Raw genomic sequence first — 22,471 nt, 5'->3', positions numbered from 1 at the left:
ATCTCATCACATTTACTGACAGCCAGAGTGCAGGATTATCCACTGCAATCTCCTCATGTTAATTCTTAGGCTTTTTCCAGTTGACAGATTCAATTTGTTGGGCCACCGAGCATAAAAACACACACATATACACACACATGCGCGCGCACGTACACACACACCCACACACACACATACACACACGCACACACAGATACACACACACACACACACACAAACACACACACATACACTCACACACACACACACACACACATGCACACACACTGTGCTAATCTCCGTCTCCTCATGCGCTTACAGATGAAAGGAATGGCATTAGTAATTGTTCCTCTCTTTTTTCCATTTTGCATTTGAAGTCATGTGGAAGTGTTTTTATGTGTGACTGCGTGTGTGTTTGTGAGTTTGTGTGTTTGTATGATCAGATTGGCTGTGCATACTCTATGTGTGTAGTTTTGTGTCTCGGTGTGCCTGAATGTTGGTGAATCATCTGTGCTATTGGTGTATCCAAAGGAGGCTCCTTGTTGCCTGTCGTAGTTTCCGGCATGCGTGTAGAAATGCCTCCTGTGTAGATGCAGGGACAGAATGTCGCTGTGACCTTTCTCCTCATCCTCCTCCTCTCAGCAGTGGCCATCATCATCTCACTGCCCTGACGTCAGTCCACCAGAACAGACAGAACTTCTGTTTATCACCTGTGTTGATATCTGTGACTTCTGTCCATGACTGGCCATTCAGGGCATGACTGAGCCACAGACACACTCACACACACAGATGCCTGCTACTCAGTCCTGAAGCAGCAGCTGTTTGTGTGAGGGACCTCATCATGGACACACATGTGATCTGTGTATGTAAGGCTCTTAGTACTGATGGTAATTTTGATACCACAATGAATCTGATGGTAATTTTGATACCACAGATGAATAGAGACCCAGTCAGACCAATAGTATGAAAAATCAGGAACAGAGTTTTATTTACAATGATGCGCATCAAGGGAGAGACAGCATGACTTCACCTAAAGATCCATCAGCTGCTCTAACTAGACAAGGAAATAGTTAGGGTTTAAGTATCCTTCCAGGCTGACGGGAGATGGCGTTGGTCATCCCATCTTACATGGACTACACTGAATCAGACTCTGATTAGTGGCAACCTGGCAATCCGGAGCAGATAGCTACTGATGCAGCCATGCAGAGCAGTGAAACACTGCAAAGTCATAATATTCCCACTTATCTCTAAATACAGTTACACACAGATATACACAGGTACAGTGCAGATATCATACAGTCATTACATAGAATCATACTTTTAGTATCAAAGTGACCCACTAATGAGAAATGCAGAACATTAAACCACATATTGGAATATTGGGCATAATGCAGAACATTAAACCACATATTGGAATATTGGACATAATGTTCTATTCCACTTTCTCTCAGTCCCCTTTTTCAGCCTTTATGGCTGGAACATTTAATCAAATACTGCCACTGGGAAATTCACAAAATATAAAGGATTATAAAATTGTTAGTCAGATCCAAATAAGCAGGTATGACTAGATTTAACTGATTTCTTCATAAGTTGTGAAAAATAGCTACACATGTTTGGTGTACAATAGCAACCAAATAAATCAAAGAGCAAACTATCATGACAATCAGAACAAAGCTAGTAAATCAAAAAGAATATATTTGGTCCATCCCCTAAACTATCCAGAAACTCGTCTATGTCATTTTACCAAGAGGTTGGGATAACCTTTATTTTTATGGATCTCCACCTCAGACTGGTGTACCACCATTTCAGATTATCATCCGATTTAGAGGCATCAGGACATAAACCACACGTATATAAAATAAGTTCTGAATCCAATACTCTCAGGACGTATACCATATGTATCCAGCTGAGGCAACCTAGCGAGGCCAGTAACTGGATTCTGTCTGGATGAGAATGAAAGGTGCTCACCCACTGACAGGTAATGAGTTTCTTTTAGCCACAGAATGAGATATAAAGATATTCAGCGCAACAAATGCACCATCCCCTCCACCTTTTATACATGAAAGAATGTGTTTTTCACATCCCACATTCCATTAACAAATAACCATTAACAAGTCTTTTTATTTTTGTGATATGAATTAATCCACATGATTTCCTGTGGATGTGTGGTTGTAATAATGTGATTTATGTTGGCAATATCAAATATGTTAAGAAAGAAACAGTTTAGTTTTCTTTTTTTTTGGATTAAAAATGACATCCTCAGTCTGACTGAGACTGCTCAGTATAATATCAGATATTATAGCTTTGAGGCATCAGTCTCGCAATGTTTCACACCATGGGCTCTATCTTGCACACCAGCGCAATTGACTTTGTATACTCGCGCTTTTGTCTTTCCTATTTTGCAGTCAGCGCATATTGGAATTTTCCCTCCACAGGTACATGTGCACCCACGGGGGCGTTTCAGCAAAAAGAGGGGGCGTGTTCCGGCACAAACGGTCCCTGTTGATATTTTGCAGTTTCAGAAAACAATTCCGCCACAGACCAGGAACCTCCTGGTATAAAGTCAGTGGCGCAAATTCAGATGCTATTTTAAGGGCGCATGCATGGCCACAGGCCTGCAGGAATGAATGCTATGCACACCGATCTACAGACACCCTGTGCACAGATGGAAACATTCAAAGCATTGATAATATTTGTCTGTTTCCCGGTTTTGTTTGTGCATTGGTCAACTAAATATTTAGTAGCCTATATAGTACATCTACATGCAATATCTTTACAACAACAACGCCTAATTATGACCTTTTACAGTTTTTTCAACTGCTTACACACTAAATCTTTGCTTGTCACACAATTTTCTAAATATGTCCTCCAAACATCATAACCCGACACCAAATCTGCAAAACCATACACTAATACTCAGTGTTTGACTCAGTTTTCAATTGACTAAAACACATTTTGCAAAACACCACACACAATTTTCTACCTAACACACAAAAATCTAACAGGAAGTAACTTTATTTCGTTCTTCAAACACAACCCATCAAAATGGCACACTAAATCACCAGTGCTTCACTCTTTCTCTTCACATGTGCAAACACTCTTTACTTTACTGAACACCATCCAATCATTGCCTTAGTATAGGTCTATGAATAGATATACTCTCTATATAGGTATAGACCCTTTCAATCTGCTCCTAGAGGATTTCCGGTTGAAATATTCAGAACCAATGCAGATACTTTGAAAATTACAGTAATCGGAAGAAAAAAACAAAATCAGTGTTTTCAAAACTCCATGTACATCTGGTGGTCACTGTATTCTTCTTTGCTTTTTTTCTTGTTTGCTGTAAAATACTGTATTCACAAAAGCAAAGTATTTGGGAAAAATCCTTATTTTTGGTTTCAATATTGCTTGCATTTTTACTGTGTATTTCAACTTCTCTTTGTTGATACCGTAACTTTCACTCTTGTATGGAAATACATATAGAAAGCCTAAGACAGAAGAGCTTTAGGTTTTGAGCAACAGTGTGTACATGATGTATCCAAAATGTCATATTATGACAAAAGTGTTTGTAATGTGAGGCGAATGTTTGCTTTAAACATGTGTTTTTGACATTTTGAATGTTGTGTGTCATTTTGCTGGAGATTTGGGACATTTTGCATTTTGTGTGAGCAGTTGTGGGTTTTGTGTGTGGAGTTTTGAAAAATAGACACAGAGTTTTGAAAACTTGTGTAAACAATTGTAAAAAACTGTAATTTGGACAACTTTATACAGCCCTATAGAGGCTAAAGTTACCTTTAGTTTTGTTCCAATTTACCGTTGTGTATGGCTTTAAACATCGTGTGCACTTTAACATCAGCCTACTGTATAAGCATTATTCCAGCTGCGCTAAGGTTTTGACAAGCACCACAATTTTGCCTACCTTGTTGTAGCCCATCTGAAATAACTCCAAACTTTGCTATGTTCCCTCCATCCTTTCGTTGTTTTCAAAAAACATTTTATATCCATGATGGCCTTGAAGTCTTGAGTTTGTGAATCCGCTTAAATAAGCTTATTATGTGCTGTTAACCAGCAACCATAGACAGTAAAAGAAAGCAGCAAGTAGCCTTGGCTACAATTTCTGTAGTTGCTGCATCCATTCATTGTTATTCTCTCTCCTGCTCAAACAAAAGTTGTGCGTGCATTAAGTTGATAATAACGTGTTTACAAACTCTACTTTACATAAAATATTGTAAATAGCCTACTGTCATGCAGTTAATGAGTTGGAAAGTTAGGTCAACTTGGAAACTGTTTCTCGTTGTTGAGTTGCCTGTTGGTAAAGTACAGCCGTAGCTTACACCTGCAGGAGCGCTTGCTTGGGCGCCTGTGTTGCGCAATGCACTTTGCTCCTCTCATCTATACGACGCAGTTCCCATTTCTCCAAACCATACATAATTACAAGGACAAATATTGCTACACGAGTGAAATCAGTGTGGTGTCCTATGTGAAAAAATAGGTATAAATCTAGCGAACACATTTCCACGAATCACGGATGTGTTGATGACATAAATTAGGAAATATTAGAGGACTTAATGAGACTTGATGTTGAACTGCATGCCGATGCCATTTAACCCAAATGCCCCAGCAGCAGCACGGGAGAGGAGAGCTTATCTGTATCTTATATGTTAGATTACATTGCAAAAATATCACCATGCATTCATAACCTCGTGATTCAGTGAGAGTGATCCCAAAACATCGGAAAGTGACATTTCTGTATTACATTTTGTCAAGAGGAAAAATCAATAGCAAATTGTTCCCAACTGACTATAGCACTGTGAACCGTTCCTGGCTGCGCCTGGCAAATCCGCCATCATAATAGCAATCCGCTATGGAACAAGCGTGGCTGTTGTTAAAGGGAATGTAAGATGACGCTCTGATTGGTTTATTGCACGTTACGCCCAAACCACACCCATGAATAATGTAGCTACTACAGACCACCCCATTTTAGATTTGCGTCGGGCGCAACAGTCATTATCCCGCCGGTAAAATAGACACAGCGCCCAAGATCCGCCCACAAAGCGATTTGCGCAAAGTCAATTGCGCTAAAGTGCAAGATAAAGCCCCATGGCTCCTTTAGTTGAATATTTCAGAAGGGGTCATTTAGGTAGAAACTCCACCTTGAGTCATCCTCATGCTAATGGATAATGTGGTTTCTGGATCATTGATATAATTTCTTCAGGAATAAAAAAGAGTTACTTGATGGGTTTCAAGGGTTGATGGGTTTCAAGGGTGGCAAGCGACTACAGTGAAGGAATGTCTTGTGTAGAGGTAGTGTAGTGGTGGTGGTGTAGAGGTAGTGTTGTGGTGTGTAGAGGTAGTGTAGTGGTGGTAGTGTAGTGGTGTGTAGAGGTAGTGTAGTGGTGTGTAGAGGTAGTGTAGTGTAGTGGTGTGTAGAGGTAGTGTAGTGATGGTAGTGTAGTGGTGTGTAGAGGTAGTGTAGTGGTGTGTTGAGGTAGTGTAGTGGTGGTAGTGAAGTGGTGGTGGTGTAGAGGTAGTGTAGTGGTGTGTAGAGGTAGTGTAGTAGTGTGTAGAGGTAGTGTAGTGGTGTGTAGAGGTAGTGTAGTGATGGTAGTGTAGTGGTGTGTAGAGGTAGTGTAGTGGTGTATAGAGGTAGTGATGTGGGGTGTAGAGGTAGTGGTGTGTCTGTGTGTGTGTGTGCGTGCATGCGGAACATTTGCTGTGTTGCAGTTTAGAATTGGCTATGAAAGGTATTAGTAACGCACAGAGCCGGACAGTAACGGAGTACATTTACTTGAGTACAGTACTTGAGTACAATTTTGAGGGATCTGTACTTTACTCGAGTATCATTTTTGGGGAGTACTCATGACTTTACTCAAGTACATTTGAGAGGCAAATATTGTACTCTTTACTCCGCTACATTTTTATCCATAACCGTGAGTACCCGTTACTTCTTCTAAAAAAAAGGAAAAAAGAAAAATCTCGGAAACCCTCAATTTGTTGTTTCCCTCTCAAGCGTGATTAGATTGTGCAGGCGCCACTGATTGGGACAGCCTATTAGCAAGCACCTTCAGCTTTCCGCCAACAAAATTTACAACAAAAATTACAAAATAGTATTTTGTATTTGAAATACATGTATTAGAAATACTGCCCATCCCTGGCAACATGGTAAAAAGATGAAAATTACTTGATTTTACTTTCAATTCCTTTAACATTCTCCAAGGTATTAACATTAATATTTTTCATAACTCCATGTAAGATGTTTCTGTACATAAATGTAAGCACTGTGGCAGTAATGCAATATTTAGAAAATGTAGGCTACTCTTGTACTCTTGATACTCAAGTACTTTTAAAAACAAGTACTTCAGTACTTTTACTTAAGTAGACATCTGACTGTTGTACTTTTACTTGTACTTGAGTAAAAATTTAGCAAAGGGTATCTGTACTTTTACTCAAGTAATGAAGCTGTGTACTCTGTTGCCTCTGGTAACGCACACCAACTGATTGTTAGCGAGGTGCTAGCCAGTTTAAATGGCCGCACACTCAGGCTCCTTATGACAGGTCAAGTGGATAAATAAAGACCTGTCATATGGAGCCTGAGTTAGACTTGTCATATGGAGCCTGAGTTTCAAGTGGATAAGTAAAGACCTGTCATATGGAGCCTGAGTGTCAAGTGTATAAGTAAAGACCTGTCATATGGAGCCTGAGTTAGACCTGTCATATGGAGCTTGAATGTGTGGCACTTTCTTACCATATAAGCTCAGAATTGGCATCAGATAATTCTTTCTCCTCATGCAATTTTAACATGTGCCGTTCTGTCATTCTGCCCTGTTCTACCTTACTTGCATATAAACATACACACATACACACACACACACACACACACACACACACACACACACACACACACACACACACACACACACACACACACACACACACAGCATTTAACCTAATGCATTACGGTGGTCTGCTGTACTAGGTAACTTAAGGAAAAGCTGCACTCTCTCAGGCTGTAAGGCCTGCAGTGGCTTCCAGCCGTCCCTGAGCTGTGAACTGTGAGCTCTGGTGAATTCCGCAGGGCACCTGGACGCATCCCCTGGACGCCAAGACAAGCAGCATAATTAGTTCGGGCCTTTTAAACTTGTTAAGAATTGTGTCGGGGCTTCGGCCCTTTTAAACTTGTCAAGAATTGTGTCGATGGGTTTATTAGGCCAAGCCAAATATTAGGCCAAGTCAAATAAACACACACACACACACACACACACACACACACACACACACACACACACATTCTACCTGTCATGCAGTGAAACATTAGTTATAGAAACATTTGTATGTGTGTGTGTGTGTGTGGTGTGTGTAAGAGAGAGAGAGACCAAGAGTGTGTATGGGCTTGTGTTGTATTAATCCTTCACAGAAATCCTCTTCTCCAATCTCTGCCTCCTTTTGACTCTTCTTTTTCTCTTTCTCTAGGATGAAAAGAATCAGGTTCTGATCACAAACGCCTGGTTGCAGTTGGTAAGCTTATTTCTTCAATAAGAGCATTACAGTTGAGACTATATAAATGTACTGAGGTGTGTGTGTGTGTGTGTGTGTGTGTGTGTGTGTGTGTGTGTGTGTGTGTGTGTGTGTGTGTGTGTGTGTGTGTGTGTGTGTGTGTGTGTGTGTATGTTTGTCTTCAAGCTAATCTTGCACAGGCCATACTCTAGAGAGAATAACAGCATTAGAAATTGAAATTGCGTCACTTCATGCTACACACAAACACACACACACACACACACACACACACACACACACACACACACACACACACACACACACACACACACACATGCACACACACACACACTAACGGATGGCAAAACACAGCTGGAGCAAAATCACATTGCTACAGGGTTATTATATTAACCATATTCATCAGCTAAAGCCTATTACCACTTTCTATTTCCTTTCTCAGTCATTTCACATCAGTATGCCTCTGTAATTATAACTGCATGCATGCTGTGTTAACATACCCTTATTTTCTCTTACTCTCTCTCTCTCTCTCCTCTCTTTCTCTTGTGTGTGTGTGTGTGTGTGTGTGTGTGTGTGTGTGTGTGTGTGTGTGCGCGCGCGGGCGCGTATCTGCAGTACTGGACTGATATCTACCTGAGTTGGAATGTTGATGAGTATCCAGGAGTACAGAACCTGCGCTTCCCGTCCAATCAGATTTGGGTTCCAGATATCCTACTCTATAACAGGTATGGGTTCCAGATATCCTACTCTATAACAGGTATGGTTTTCAGATATCTTACTCTATAACGGGTATGACTACCTCTGTATGTGACTGTGTTTGTGTGTGTCAAAGTGTCTACAGAATGCCTACATGTTGATACTCATAGCATGTTGATCTTTTTTATTTTTATTTGTTTACATGTATGCTCTACTGAGTTAGTTCTGGCTTTTCTACTGATAAAGAAGATAATGTTTTTTTTTTCTTGTGGAGCTACTAGAACTTTCCATGTTAAGTTGACAATTCTACACAGTCAGTAAGAACATTCTGTCCCTGTGGTTCTCAGGTGTACTATAGAATCTCAGTGTACTTTAGGTGTCTCTTTTCTGCTCAGTTGTGTGTGAGCTTTCTGGTGTGCGCTCTGTGTTTATTTCCTCACACTGGGCACAAAGACAAGAGGTCAAGGGTCAACAGAACCTTGCCTTGGAGGCTGCCTTGGAGCAACATGCCTGAGGGGGTCCATAATGCACCAAGTTTCTAACGAACAGTTGCTTGTGTAGTCCAGATCTAAGAGTAGGAGGAAGCCTCGGAGGGCGACAGTGCTGTAATCACTCAGACTTACTGGGCGTGTGCGTGAGAGAGCAGTTGGTGATGGTATCAGAATCTTAAGCAGACTGTAGGTTAAGGAATCATTTCTGCTGAGTGAGCACGAGACAGACTGGTAGTGTCCTGTGCAGACTTCAGTATAGCCCTGTGTCACATTTGCTTGTCTGAACTGCTGGAAGCATCCCAAAGTTATCACTGTCTGTGAGCTTAAAACTTTCAGTTGTGATCTACCTTTACGTTTACTTTGAAACATGTGCTATATAAATATACACTTACTTCCTTCCTTACTTAATTACTTACAGTATTTACTTACTTTACATAGCTGTTTTTTGTAATGTTCATTCTATCCAAAGTGGGCCCTATTTTCACGGTCTAAAAGTATGGTCTGAAAAGTATGATTCAAGTGTATTTAGGGCATATCCAGTCTACTTTTGTTAGTTTGACGGTGGGATAAGTGATCAGATGCCAGGCACACAGTTTAAAAGGATAGTTCTTACATTTCTTAATTAATCATGGGTGTGTTTTGGGGCGTAACCATCGATTAAACCAATGAGAGAGCCATCTCTCATTCACATTGTCTGCATGTGTGACTGTCTATGCAACAGGAGGATTTCACCAAAGCTTGCTTTGCTAAAACTGGTGTGCCTGTGACAAGCAGAGTATACACGCGACGCGTCTGCACTCACCTTGTAATTGAAGTCGTAGACAACAACAAAACAAGGTCTTGCACTTGGTCATTTACTTTCACAGTGCTGACTGACAAGGCCAGGGATTGCAATTGCAAACAAGAAAACAAGAAAAGCAACACTTACCCCAATAACATTCGAATGACTGAATAAAAACCCTGAGGACATTCAATCCAAGCACGCCAGCACAGTCTTTGCACTGCATTGCCAAAGACTCATTGCTAAGGTCTCGCTACTAAGCAGATCACAGGTTAGACTTCTTGACAGTGTACTCTTAAAATAACCGTGCTGTACTGCGCATTTGACCATGGTTTTCTTTGACAGTGGTATTATCATTTTCAGTGGAATCAAAATAGCAATGTGTGATTGATGCATCTGACCACAGCTCATTTCCTCATCGACACACTTGTGGGCACCCATTGTGGGTCGAGGAGAAGATAGGACCCTGTGTGTTGAGACAGGGAACAGCCCATATAGCAGCCCTGTGTTGTCAGAGCCAGAGGAATCGCCCCTGCTTTACTTCTGACGGCTACTTCACTCAGTGTCTGTGCTGCCCTGAGAGCCTGGCTAACACCACTGTCTTCACTTAAACTGTCACTCACATTTACTCTCAGATTTTAGCACCACGCCTCTCAGCAGCTGGATACAACTGCCAGGAAAAATTACAGCAGACAACCTGACAGAATAAGTTAGCGCGCACACACACACACACACACACACACACACACACATACACACACACACACAGACATGTAAGCTCATCCTGGCTCTGGTATCCTGACATTCTCTCTCTCCTGATATCCTCCTCAGCTGGAGAGGAGTGTATAGTAAGTGGTGTGAGAGGAGTGCAGGAGGAGAGGGCTGAGTGCTGATGCTGATACCAATACAGTTGATTTACAGGTCAGCGCTCCGTCACAAGCACTATGTGTGGGGTGTTAAGTGACATACTGCTGAAGACGACACAAGGCTGCTGTTGTCAGCACGCACAGACACAGACACACACACACACACACACACACACACACACACACACACACACACACAAACGAACACACATACATCCCTCCACACACCTCAGTGACCAAAGACAGAGCAATAATTTACTCTCTTTGATATATATTTGAATAATTGAATCTTTTTGTCCAGCCACGTCCTCCCCATCCTCAGCCTATGGCGACGCAGCAGGTGAGGTGAGGTGAGGTGTGACAGAGCCTGATGCAGGAGGAGAAGCTCCACGAAGGGACGAGGGTATCAGCGGGAAAGATTCAGTGTTTAATGAGAATCACACACAACATTAAGCAGCTTACGCTGCGGATCAGGGCCACTAACGATGGCAGTCTTAAGGAGGGCCAAACCACATGAGAACACCGGTGAGGATTTAGAACAGACATTAGGAGATGCCAACGAGGGCACTAAGGGTATAGATTAAACTTACAGAGGATGGAGACGGCTGAGTGCAAGGCTAATGGCACAGTGTGTCCTGCACGCAGCTCAGTGACATGCACACATGTGTAAACATTTGTTTGTTTACTCAGCTATGCGTGCAGACAATCACACAAACAGAAGGATATGAAGATTTCTGTTCCTGTGGGGCAAAACACCGTGTGAAAGACCCACTGACCCCTCTGTCATATTGTACATTTGCCCAAGGGAAATGAGGGGGGGGCATAAGGGAAAGATAAGGTGAACAAGGTGAGGACAGACTGTGGAAATAAGGAGAACAGGAGAGATGGAAGCTACAGATGGAAAGGTGTGTGTACTGCAATGTGATGTGTGTGTGTGTGTGCATCTCTGTGTGTGTGTGTGTGTGTGTGTGTGTGTGTGTGTGTGTGTGTGTGTGTGTGTGTGTGTGTGTGTGAGTGGTGAGTGACTAGTCTCAACTTAAAGTGTCTTTCCTTGTATTTCCACACACACTGATAAAAGCAGTGTTGTGTGCTTGCAGTCGCGCGCGTGCACACACACACACACACACACACACACACACACACACATGCACACGTGTGGGGGGGGGCGTTGTGTGTGTGTTTTTATGTGTGTGTGTGTGTGTGTGAGAGAGAGAGAGAGAGAGAGAGAGAGAGAGAGAGAGAGAGAACATTGGCATACAATAGCCATGGAATAATACTTGTTTACCACAATTACACCTGTCCTACCTGCAGGTTTTGGGACTCATCATTGTTGCATAATGCTCTCATGCCCTCATCCTCTCACAGAGCCAGATAATGTTTGGTTGGTATGAAGGCTTAGATTTATAATGTGGAGAAGTGATTTTCCCCCTGATGGCTTAACTCCTATAAGATACTCAGTCAGTACACTATTACTTTCTCACACTATCAGGACTAAACTAGAGCTCTGTGTGTGTGTGTGTGTGTGTGTGTGTATGTGTGTGTGTGTGAGTGTGAGTGTGAGTGTGTGTGTGTGTATGTGTTGTGTAAGTTTGGGGGGACGAGACACAAGGATGTGAGCTGTGTAATGCATTATTTATCACACACTAAAGTACACACACACATACACACAGAAACATATTTAGCTCCTAGCACCAGTGCCAGTCCTTCACCAAGGAAACTTTTAGGATGATCTAAATTCACAGCATGTGTGTGTGTGTGTGTGTGTGTGTGTGTGCTTGTTTGTTTTATCACTCTATTTTCATTGGTCTTTTAAATGTCTATACTCACTTGAATCCTGGGAAATTCTAGGCAAACATTTGTATGAAATGATACTCAGTCATTTTAGCTTCATTCTCCATCTGTCACCTTAAATCCCTCACTCACATGTCACCTGCCATTTGCTTTTCCTAATGCAGTAAAGAGCCGATGAGAGGAATGACAACCATACCCAATTTGAGATTAAATAGCATTTCCCTGCTCTCCCTCCCTTGCTCTTTTCACGTCTCTCTTGTTCTCTCCATCTCTGTCTCCACCTCTTGTGATGAAGCACTCATTGCATTTGCATTTAGCATGATAATGTGGCTTTAATTGGAGAACATTTGTCATGAACAGTTAAGGGGGCATGAGGCATGTGTTGTGTGTGTGTGTGTGTGTGTGTGTGTGTGTGTGTGTGTGTGTGTGTGTGTGAGCACACTCTTGGTCATAAATCAACATTTAGATAATTCCATATGTCTGCTGTTACCATGGCAGGTTACTCTGCCCTCAATCTACATTTTCCTGATATTCCTCCTCTGATAGGAAATGATGTAACAGCCTCTTCCTGCCCTCTTCCTGTCTCATCTGCATTGATGAACTGCAGTATTATAGAAGCCATAAAAACAGCCCTAATGGAGGGTAGCACCATTCAGGTCAATTATCAGCCCCAGACCTGCCAAAGTGCTTAACTCCCAAACACCGCCATAGCTCTTTATCGCACAGACCTCCCAGGAGCTGATCTGGCAGTACAGGCTGCCCATCTCTCATGGTTACTGTCCAGGTTGAAGCAGAGGGTGCACAGAGGGTTTTTTAGTTCCCACATTTTTAGTAACACATGAAACTCTCATCTCAGGATATATATATTTGAACAAAGGCTCTTACTGTACCCATACTGTACCCTAAGCCACATGACTGTTGGGTTTTGTGTTTGGCTGTGAAAAGAGAATTGTATAACGTTGTGTGTTGAGCCACTTAGATTGCTTATGTGTGTCTATGCATGTCAGGCAGGTTCATTTACTTTTTGCAAAGATGTGTTTATTAGTATTCCGTAGCTGTGATCTGAACGTCATTAGTATGCATGCAGAAACTCTCAAGCAAGACTCAACCCCATGAGCCTGTTACGCACAATCTGTCTTTTGATATGAAAGATGAGGTATGACCAATCAGTCATCAGGATCAAGAGATACAAGAGAGATACAAGAGACTCTCTCTCTCTCTCTCTCTCTCTCTCTCTCACACACACACACACACACACACACACACACACACACACACACACACACACACACACACACTCTTACACTGAAAATAATACACTTGGCTTTTAATAAAAACATTAAAGCTGTACAAGACATGCTAAAACCTCCCTCTGCTCTCTCAGTGCTGATGAGAGATTTGACGCCACCTTCCACACCAATGTCCTGGTCAACCACTCAGGAGCATGCCAGTACATCCCCCCAGGTAAGAAAAGCCTGATGCTCCACAATTTCAAAATTTGTGGATGCAAATGTTTGTTGTTGATGGCATCAGCATCGCAGTCTGAGTCTGATGCCAGCCGGCTCCATGTTAGGTTGATGCACAGTCCCTTGTCATGTTTTAGATATTTTTCATATTTATTTGGTCTTCTGAAAAACGTGGTTATGATGATATACAGTATATGTGCACTTCATGCTTCTTTAAATGGAAAGATTGAAGAGAAAAGAAAAGCTATGATAGAAAGGAGAATCACCATGACATGGAGAGAAGGTAGAAAGAAAAATGGGAGGATGGAAAATAACGGCAGTAGAAAAAGAGTGTGTCATCATGGGAAAGCACTGTCGTGGGCCTGGAGGGTTCTCAGCATGTAGTGGTCACAATGATGTAATGCTGTTAGTTGTTGATGTTGAAGGTCACTGTATATATATATATATATAGCAGGACAGAAGATTAATTACTGTTTGACTTTGAAATCCTCATTGCTGTCTTTCATTATGTGTGTATGCATTAGCCTGCACTAACACCTTTGACTGTTAATGCATCATCCTGCATTTAGAGTCAAAGGTGAATGAGCCTGTGAGTGTGTGTGTGTGATCATAAAGATATGTTTAGCATGGAAATGTCGTAAGGCTTTTAGTTCCTCTACAAGAGCATTAAGGCCCCATCACTTCACCACTTTACTGAATCTATGTGTGTGGTGTGTGTGTGTGTGTGTGTGTGTGTGTGTGTGTGTATGTGTGTGTGTGTGTGTGTGTGTGTGTGTTTGTGTCCACTGCAGGGATTTTGAAGAGCACATGTTACATTGATGTTCGCTGGTTCCCGTTTGATATTCAGAAGTGTGATCTGAAGTTCGGCTCCTGGACACACAATGGCTGGCTGCTGGACCTACAGATGGGTGCTGTGGACACCTCCACATATATTTCTAATGGGGAATGGGATCTAGTGGGTGAGAGCATAGAACATACATGTTTACGCACGCATGTGCACATACACACAGAGAGAAAGAGAGAGCAAGAGAGGAGAGGGAGAGACAGAGAGAGAGAGAGACACTTGCATGCTACTGTCTGTCTTGGATGCTCTTCTTATAATGGGCACTGTTTCTTCAGGTTGTAAATGCCAGTGCTACTGTCTGAAAACATATAGTCATGAATATAATCTCGGCTCTCTGAAGACAAATATGAGACCTTAATCAATTGGAAGTCATTGTCAGATGATGTAATTGATATGAACCAATCCAATCACCGACAAGGCGAGAAACTAGTCCTCTGAATTCTGAAGTGATCCAATGAACCAACTTCCCACACAACTAGTGTCCAGCCGTCGTAAGACACGGCATCACATGGGGCCAGCTCGCTGGCACAGGAGGGCCACTCAGAGGTGTGAGCCTGAATGTCATTTGTCGAGCACTTCATTGGCTCCCAAGAACGCCCAGAGAGCCTTCTGGGTGTGTCCGGGCAGGCTACACACCGGTCATGCCCGTCCGAAGCGGGGATAGCCCGGCCACATGGCGTCAGGCTTTGATAGTAATCTGCCACCATACTGTACTTTGGAAATAGGTGCCACCTTTAGAAAGACTCAGACTGGTAGCCTTGAAAAGACCTTCCTGGTCAGTTCAGACTAGTTTTTCTTGCTGCGGCATTATATAGGCTGTGGCCCGCGAAAAAATCTCTGAATTAGGTGATTGGAGATCTGTCATCTGAGAATAAATCCTCGCTGGTTTTTGTCGAGTCGAGTGACCTAGACTGAAAGAGAACCATGAACTGCCATCAACTACCATCAACTACCATTGACTCTAGAAGATTTGGGGGAACATCTAAAATGTTACGGGTGCAATGTTTGGTTTGTATGGTAAAGCTTGAAGCAAATTCGATAACTATAACGATAACAAGATGGTATCATTCTAGCTAATATAAATGTATCGTTGGGGATCACTTTCAGAGTGATTTTGAGAATGATAAAAGGCTGACAGTCTGACAGTCAGAATCCATCAAATTTTAGCCATCGTATTCATCAACACAAAGAGAGACCTTAATTATCGTTGGTCAGTGTGGCCGCTTTTATTGTTATAGTTATAGTTATATAGTAATAGTTATAAGTTATCGTTCCTGGTGTGAAGGACACTTGTGTAGATAATTTCATTACTAGCCAGACATCTGCTCTTTGCCACTCGTATGTGTGTGTGTGTGTGTGTGTGTGTCGTCATCATGGCTCTACTCCCCCCTGCTTTTTTCTGTTACTGTCCAGATTGGTGCTGAAATCAAATCAGACAGGGGCGTGTCTAATTAGCCAGATTGTATAGGGGACCACACACACACATGCAGTGCATACGTATGTGTGCTCACTTTTTATTTTGAGTCATTCAGTGACACACAAACACACACACACACACACACACACACACACACACACACACACACACACACACACACACACACACACACACACACACACACACACACACACACACACAAACACACATACATACACCAGCAAACAACATGTTTGTTTTGGTAGGAATTAATGCCTTTCAAGAGGTGCCAGTTGTTTATGTAAAACAAATGAGTCAGATTGAATGTGGAGCGTGTGATGAACTGACCCCTGCGGCCGGCCTGATTGACAGCAGTCCAGCCCTCCGCTCACTGCTCCTCCCCAGTCTGCCATACAGAACGGGATTGCTGCTAGGGTTCACCTGAATTCTAACATTTTCTTAAAGTTTGACTTTGATGCATGAGGATTGTATTGATTTTTGGAGGCATTGGTCAGATTAAATGGATTACATTACACAAAGGTAAAGGACAAGGTAAAACAAACAAGGCAAGGACACACCCCATTATAAGATGAATGAAATGATTATGAATCGTCTCCCTCGGGATAGCTTGGTAGCTGTCAATCTGAGCCAAGCCAGACCAGATCCACTTCCTCTGAGCTGTTTCTGCATGACAAGACCGACTATACACTCACATTTGAGTGTGTGTGTGTGTGTGTGTGTGTCTGCGTGTGTGCGTGCGTGCGTGCTTGTGTGCGCGTTTGTGTGTGTGTGTGTGTGTGTGTGGGTGTGTGTGTGTGTGTGTGTGTGTGTGTGTGTGTTTTCCTGTTTTAGATGTCCCTGCGAAGCGCAATGAACTGTACTATGAGTGCTGTAAGGAACCATATCCTGATGTAACATTCACAGTCACCATGCGCAGACGGACTCTCTACTATGCCCTCAACCTGCTAATCCCCTGCGTGCTTATTTCAGGTAAGACACACACACACACACACACACACACACAGGTATAATATAATGATATGTAACATTGATAAAGTTCTTAGTAATTTATCGATGTACATGTAAGCCAGTTATTATTAATGATAATAATCATGCTTTTTTAATTAATCAAACGATTACTCTCTTCCTAGGACTTGCCCTGCTGGTGTTCCTGTTGCCAGCTGATTCTGGAGAGAAGATCTCCTTAGGTAACACACATGTACATGCAAGTCCCCCCCCCCCCCCACTCGCACACACACTGAACCATCTCTGACCTCTGTCCTGCTGTGCTGTTAATGTCAGGAGGAGGATATTGATGTGTTTTTGTCCCTATCTATCTGTTCTCTCTCTCTCTCTCTCTCTCTCTCTCTCTCTCTCAGGCATCACTGTGCTGCTGTCTCTCACTGTGTTCATGCTGCTGGTGGCAGAGATCATGCCTGCCACGTCAGACTCAGTTCCCCTCATAGGTATTATATATGCACACACACACTACACACACATTACACACACACACACACACACACACACACACACACACACACACACACACACACACACACACTACACTACACACACACACACATAGACACACTACACACACAGGCATAGACACACACACACGTGCTCGCACACACACACACGTAGGCACACTACACACACACACACACACACACACACACAGAACCATGTGTACTCTCCAAAACTTTAATCAGTGTACCGTACCAGAGTAGTTCAATATCCCCAAAGGTTTGTAGCATTAGGATAATCCAGAGGACAGCAAAGGAGCTGTTCTTTTGCCCTTTTGCACTGGCCTCCCACTGGCCCAACCAGCCGACACCGGACCCAACACTGTGATGCTTACGCAATGCCACATGAGATTCTTCATGTTTGTGCTCCGAATACCTTCATAACGAACAGAACATGAGAGCTCTGCATTATTGTTCAATCAGCACAGCACAGTACCCAACACCACTAGATCATTTTACTGTGGTCAGTTAGCTCAACACTACTACATCATATTACAGTGGTCAGTTAGCTCAGTAACCAACACCACAACATCATATTACAGTGGTCAGTTAGCTCACTAACCAACACCACTACATCATATTACAGTGGTCAGTTAGCTCAGTAACCATCACCACTACATCATATTACAGTGGTCAGTTAGCTCAGTAAACACCACTACATCATATTACAGTGGTCAGTTAGCTCAGTAACCATCACCACTACATCATATTACAGTGGTCAGTTAGCTCAGTAAACACCACTACATCATATTACAGTGGTCAGTTAGCTCAGTAAACACCACTACATCATATACTGCACCCCTCTGGGATGACAGGTCTGAAGAAGAATCTGATTATTTTCTGTGTGTGTGTGTGTGTGTGTGTGTGTGTGTGTGTGTGTGTGTGTGTGTGTGTGTGTGTGTGTGTGGTGTTTGTGTTTGTGTTTGTGTAACTCCATAGCGCAGTACTTTTCAAGCACCATGATGATTGTGGGGCTGTCCGTGGTTGTCACAGTGTTGGTGCTTCAGTTCCACCACCACGACCCTCAGGCAGGAAAGATGCCAAAATGGGTATGTCTCTGTCCAGTGTATCTGCATCTGTGTGTGTGTGTGTGTGTGTGTGTGGGTGTGTGTGTGTGTGTGTGTGTGTGTGTGTGTGTGTGTGTATGTGTCTGTCTGTGTCTGTGTGTGTATGTGTGTGTGTGTGTGTGTGTCTGTTTCTGTGTCTGTGTCTGTGTGTCTGTGTGTGTGTGTGTGTGTGTGTGTATGTAAGAGAGGATGTGCATTTTTAAAGCAGCCCTGGTCCCCAGAAGTGGCCCATGTCAGACTCTATGTCTCCATCTGTCCGAGACGTGCACGGACACACACTCTCCCAGAGGTGGCAGTCTACCAGTGGGGCTAGGACAAAGCAGATGTGACTCTATTCAGTGTTGAGCTAGTTCACATGGCTGTTGGGTTGAGCCTGTGCTGGATTTACATATAGTAATTTAGGAGAGGCTATTCTTTCCAGGTTGTATTATTCTTATCTAAATTTAATTTAATATTTTGATGTGTCATTTTATGTATCATCCCTCATTGCTTCATTGTTGTGCTTTCCTTTTCACTGTTACTGTAAGCACTTTGTATATCTAGCTCAAAAGGTGCTATTTAAATAAAGAGCATAAACACTTGAAAGATGGAATGCATTAACCTTAAATATTAAAGGTACACTATGCAGGTTTAGGTGTTTTTGGCTACTGCAGAGCTCCCTCTAGAGTCACGATATATTTATATTTTACTCTGTTGTAAATAGCAAACTTCTCGTGACTTGTCCCCCCTGTACACACTGAAAATGCAACAGGCAAAAACTATCTTCAAAGAGCTACATCTACTGACAAGGTAATGTTTCACGATTCTCACAAGATTTGTCGGGTCGCTGTTCTTGAAGTTGCATGGCTGGTTGTCTCTGTAGCGACTCGCTACGTACGTCTATGCTGTATAGCTATGCTAGGTGAAAGATTCACCTGTTACAAGTTTGTTTACCATCAAATTGGCTTCGTAAAGGTTATATTAATGTGAAAATCTTGTATAGTGTACCTTTAAGACACTCAACCCATTAAGTTATGGGAGCAGGGCAGCATTTATGTACTTAGCATTTGTAGTGCACCATATACATGGTCATGGCCTTGAGAATCTTCCCTAGCCAGCACATCTGTCACCATCCATCAAGACATAAGAGGAGAGGGAAGCAGAGGCACTCACCCACACAACTGTACTCTACTCAGACATATAATGGAAGCATATGATGCTATGATGCAAACTGTAAGTGAATCTAAAGGTGGGAAAGTCATCTGAAGTCTACTTAGGTCTGCTCTGCTTTGGGGAAAATAATGCTGGATCAAGCAATTTTCCCATTAGAACCTGATTGCAGGGAGGTCAATGTACGGTCCAGGTCAACAGAGTCACCAGAGTCAGCGCAAAGCATGGGGTTCAAAGACAGAACCACCAGTCAGCGCAAAGCCAACTGTGCCACAACATGTGATATGTTTAGTGTATGAGATAAGGTCACGAAAAAACACAGTAGAGATGTTTTGTGTGTCTCACTAGCGGTCCATAATGTATAATATGGAATATATACACACATAATATGTGTGTGTGTTTGTGTGTGTGTGTGTGTGTGTGTGTGTGTGTCTGTGTCTGTGATCATAAAGGTATGTTCAACATGGAAATGTCGTATGGTTTTTAGTTCCTCTACAAGAGCATTAAGGATCATCACTTCATCACATCAGGAGCATCACTTTGCTTTACTGAATCTGAGTGTGTGTGTGTGTGTGTGTGTGTGTGTGTGTGTGTGTGTGTGTGTGCATCCCTAGGTGCGGGTGGTACTGTTGAACTGGTGCGCGTGGTTTCTGCGCATGAAGAAGCCTGGTGCGTCGCGTGTGCGAGGAGGAAGGGGCTGTAAGTACACCCCGGCGTCGCCTCCCCTGCACAGCGCCAGCAGCATCCAGATGGGCGCCGTACCAGGCCAGCCGGCAGGCACCAACGGCCACATGAACCTGTACTTTGGCTACCACTCCATGGACGAAGGCTGTTGCCCAGCTAGCAGCGACTCAGGGGTGGTGTGCGGGCGGGCCGCGGTGTCCCCTCATGAGGAGCAGGACGCCCCGCGCACACTGAACGAGAGGTCTCCTGAGCTGCAGCGTATCCTGGAGGAGGTGTGTTTCCCCAGTTGATGTGTTTGAATGTGTGTTTGTGTGTGTGTGTGTGTGTGTGTATGTGTGGTGTGTGTGTGTGTGTGATGTGTGTGTGTATGTGTGGTGTGTGTGTGTGTGTGTGTGTGTGTGATGTGTGTGTGTGTTTGTGTGTGTGTGTGTGTGTGGTGTGTGTGTGTGTGTGTGTGTGTGTGTGTGTGTGTGTGTGTGTGCACATGTCTGTGTAATTAGTGACCTGACCACAGTCTCATGAAATATTCAAATAATGCAAGTTTTCCTGTAGAGGTTGATTAAAAATTGAGGGTCCATTAAAGGTGCAATATGTAATTATGTTGTCATAAACCTGTGAGACAGTGCAATTCTGAAAGCATGACCTCCAATGGTAGAGCTTTTTTATGCAGTTCATTTATTTTACATGGAAATAATAATAAGAAGCTGCGCATATACAGATATACTCTTACTGCCTTCAATTCCTATGGCAGGCATCATAGAAAATGGCATTTCATTTGATGATTTGTCTGTTTGTTGACAGCATCATGTAAACATGATGGATATGCTGTTGTACCTCCATAAATGGGTTTCAATGTGACTTCCACAAGTGCTCCAGTTGAGAAATGGAAATCTCTCTCCCAACCAATGGGGGTGATCCCCTAACCTCTGTTCGTCTTCATCTCATGGGTGCCTTTCGGTCATACAGGCCACTCTTAGCTTAGCTGATCCCTCTTAGCTTACTGTTGTGCACTCTTAGCTGATCCCTCTTAGCTTACTGTTGTGCAGCCAGACAAGTGGTAGTGCCAGTGCCATCAAAACAGGCCCTGTCAGGCCCAGACTAACTGTGTGGGTGACTTAAACTGTATGTCACCACAGACGTATTCCCTGTCACTACAGTCCCATTATTGAGCCACACAGTATACATTCATCAGAAAAAGCAGGTCATATTATGTCATGGCTTTGCAAAACAAATCTAAAGCTACATCTATGAAGTTGCCAAATACAAAATAGAATGGCATGAAATATAGGAAGTTCTGTCTCACTGTGTGGATTCATTGGTTACTGGTGCTTCATATGTTTCACTTTCAGTGTGTTAACTACTGTGTGTGTGTGTGTGTGTGTGTGTGTGTGTGTGCGCGCGTGCGGGTGTTGTGGCAGGTGTCTTACATTGCCCAGCGGTTCCGTGAGCAGGACGAGGGCGAGGCGGTGTGCAGCGAGTGGAAGTTTGCGGCGGCCGTGGTGGACCGCCTCTGCCTGGTGGCCTTCAGCCTCTTCTCCATCATCTGCACCTTCACCATCCTCATGTCTGCGCCCAACTTCATCGAGGCCGTCTCCAAGGACTTCACTTAACTACAACACCTCCTTTTTTGGTTCTCTCTCTCTTTCTTTCTCTCTCTCTCTGTCTCTCTTCTTTGTCTCTATCTGATCAAATGCACACATTAAGTGTTTGGAGCGGAAAGAAACATTATGTCTCTCAATTTAGTATGAATGGAGATCTTCAGATAAGGTGTGTGTTTGTGTGTGTGTGTGTGTGTGTGTGTGCGTGCGTGCTCATGAGCGTGCGCTCATGCGCGTGCGCGTGTTTCAGTTAGAAACAAGCTACTGCTGCCTTTGGTGTATGTCTGACTTTAATCATGTTCTCCATCACATTGCCTCTGTCCTTATATGATCAAATCAGTTTGGACATGTTTAGGTGAAGTTGTTTAAAAGGGTGTGCGACTCTAAGTGTATAAATGAGTGAGAGCGTCTTTGTTTCCTATACAGAGTGGCTCTCTTTAGCACTCACTAGATCTCAAATAGGTGTTGAACTTAACCAGACAGAATAAACAGTGAAATTATTTTGTAAATCATTTGGGCTGCCCACTGTTCTTGCCAGGCGTCAAACCCTCTTGGGAAAACCTTCAGACACAAGACAGGCTCTTAGGAATGTTGGTAGGTGGCC

At 43.1% G+C, this 22,471-nt stretch overlaps 1 protein-coding gene across 1 annotated transcript in view; it reads left to right on the top strand.

Moving 5' to 3' along the window:
- Positions 1-21,879, top strand: part of chrna8 (cholinergic receptor, nicotinic, alpha 8) — a gene marked incomplete at its 5' end in the record, with an annotated part of 23,636 nt that extends 1,757 nt beyond the window's left edge. Inside the window, 10 exons of the mRNA XM_076295952.1 lie at positions 7,450-7,494; positions 8,107-8,216; positions 13,501-13,580; positions 14,374-14,541; positions 16,696-16,833; positions 16,995-17,051; positions 17,223-17,309; positions 18,309-18,418; positions 20,200-20,541; positions 21,688-21,879. Of these exons, the coding sequence (XP_076152067.1) occupies positions 7,450-7,494; positions 8,107-8,216; positions 13,501-13,580; positions 14,374-14,541; positions 16,696-16,833; positions 16,995-17,051; positions 17,223-17,309; positions 18,309-18,418; positions 20,200-20,541; positions 21,688-21,879 (1,329 nt within the window). The remainder of the gene's footprint in view (positions 1-7,449; positions 7,495-8,106; positions 8,217-13,500; positions 13,581-14,373; positions 14,542-16,695; positions 16,834-16,994; positions 17,052-17,222; positions 17,310-18,308; positions 18,419-20,199; positions 20,542-21,687) is intronic.
- Positions 21,880-22,471: the final 592 nt, after the last annotated feature.

Source organism: Alosa pseudoharengus, unplaced genomic scaffold, assembly GCF_046254945.1.
Source record: "Alosa pseudoharengus isolate Yale_2024_CS ecotype anadromous, Long Island Sound unplaced genomic scaffold, YU_APseudo_1.1 YU_APseudo_1.1_scf_2, whole genome shotgun sequence".
NCBI lineage: Eukaryota > Metazoa > Chordata > Actinopteri > Clupeiformes > Clupeidae > Alosa > Alosa pseudoharengus.
The sequence above is the reverse complement of the archived record's forward strand: the minus strand, read 5'-3'. Positions and strand labels throughout refer to the sequence as shown.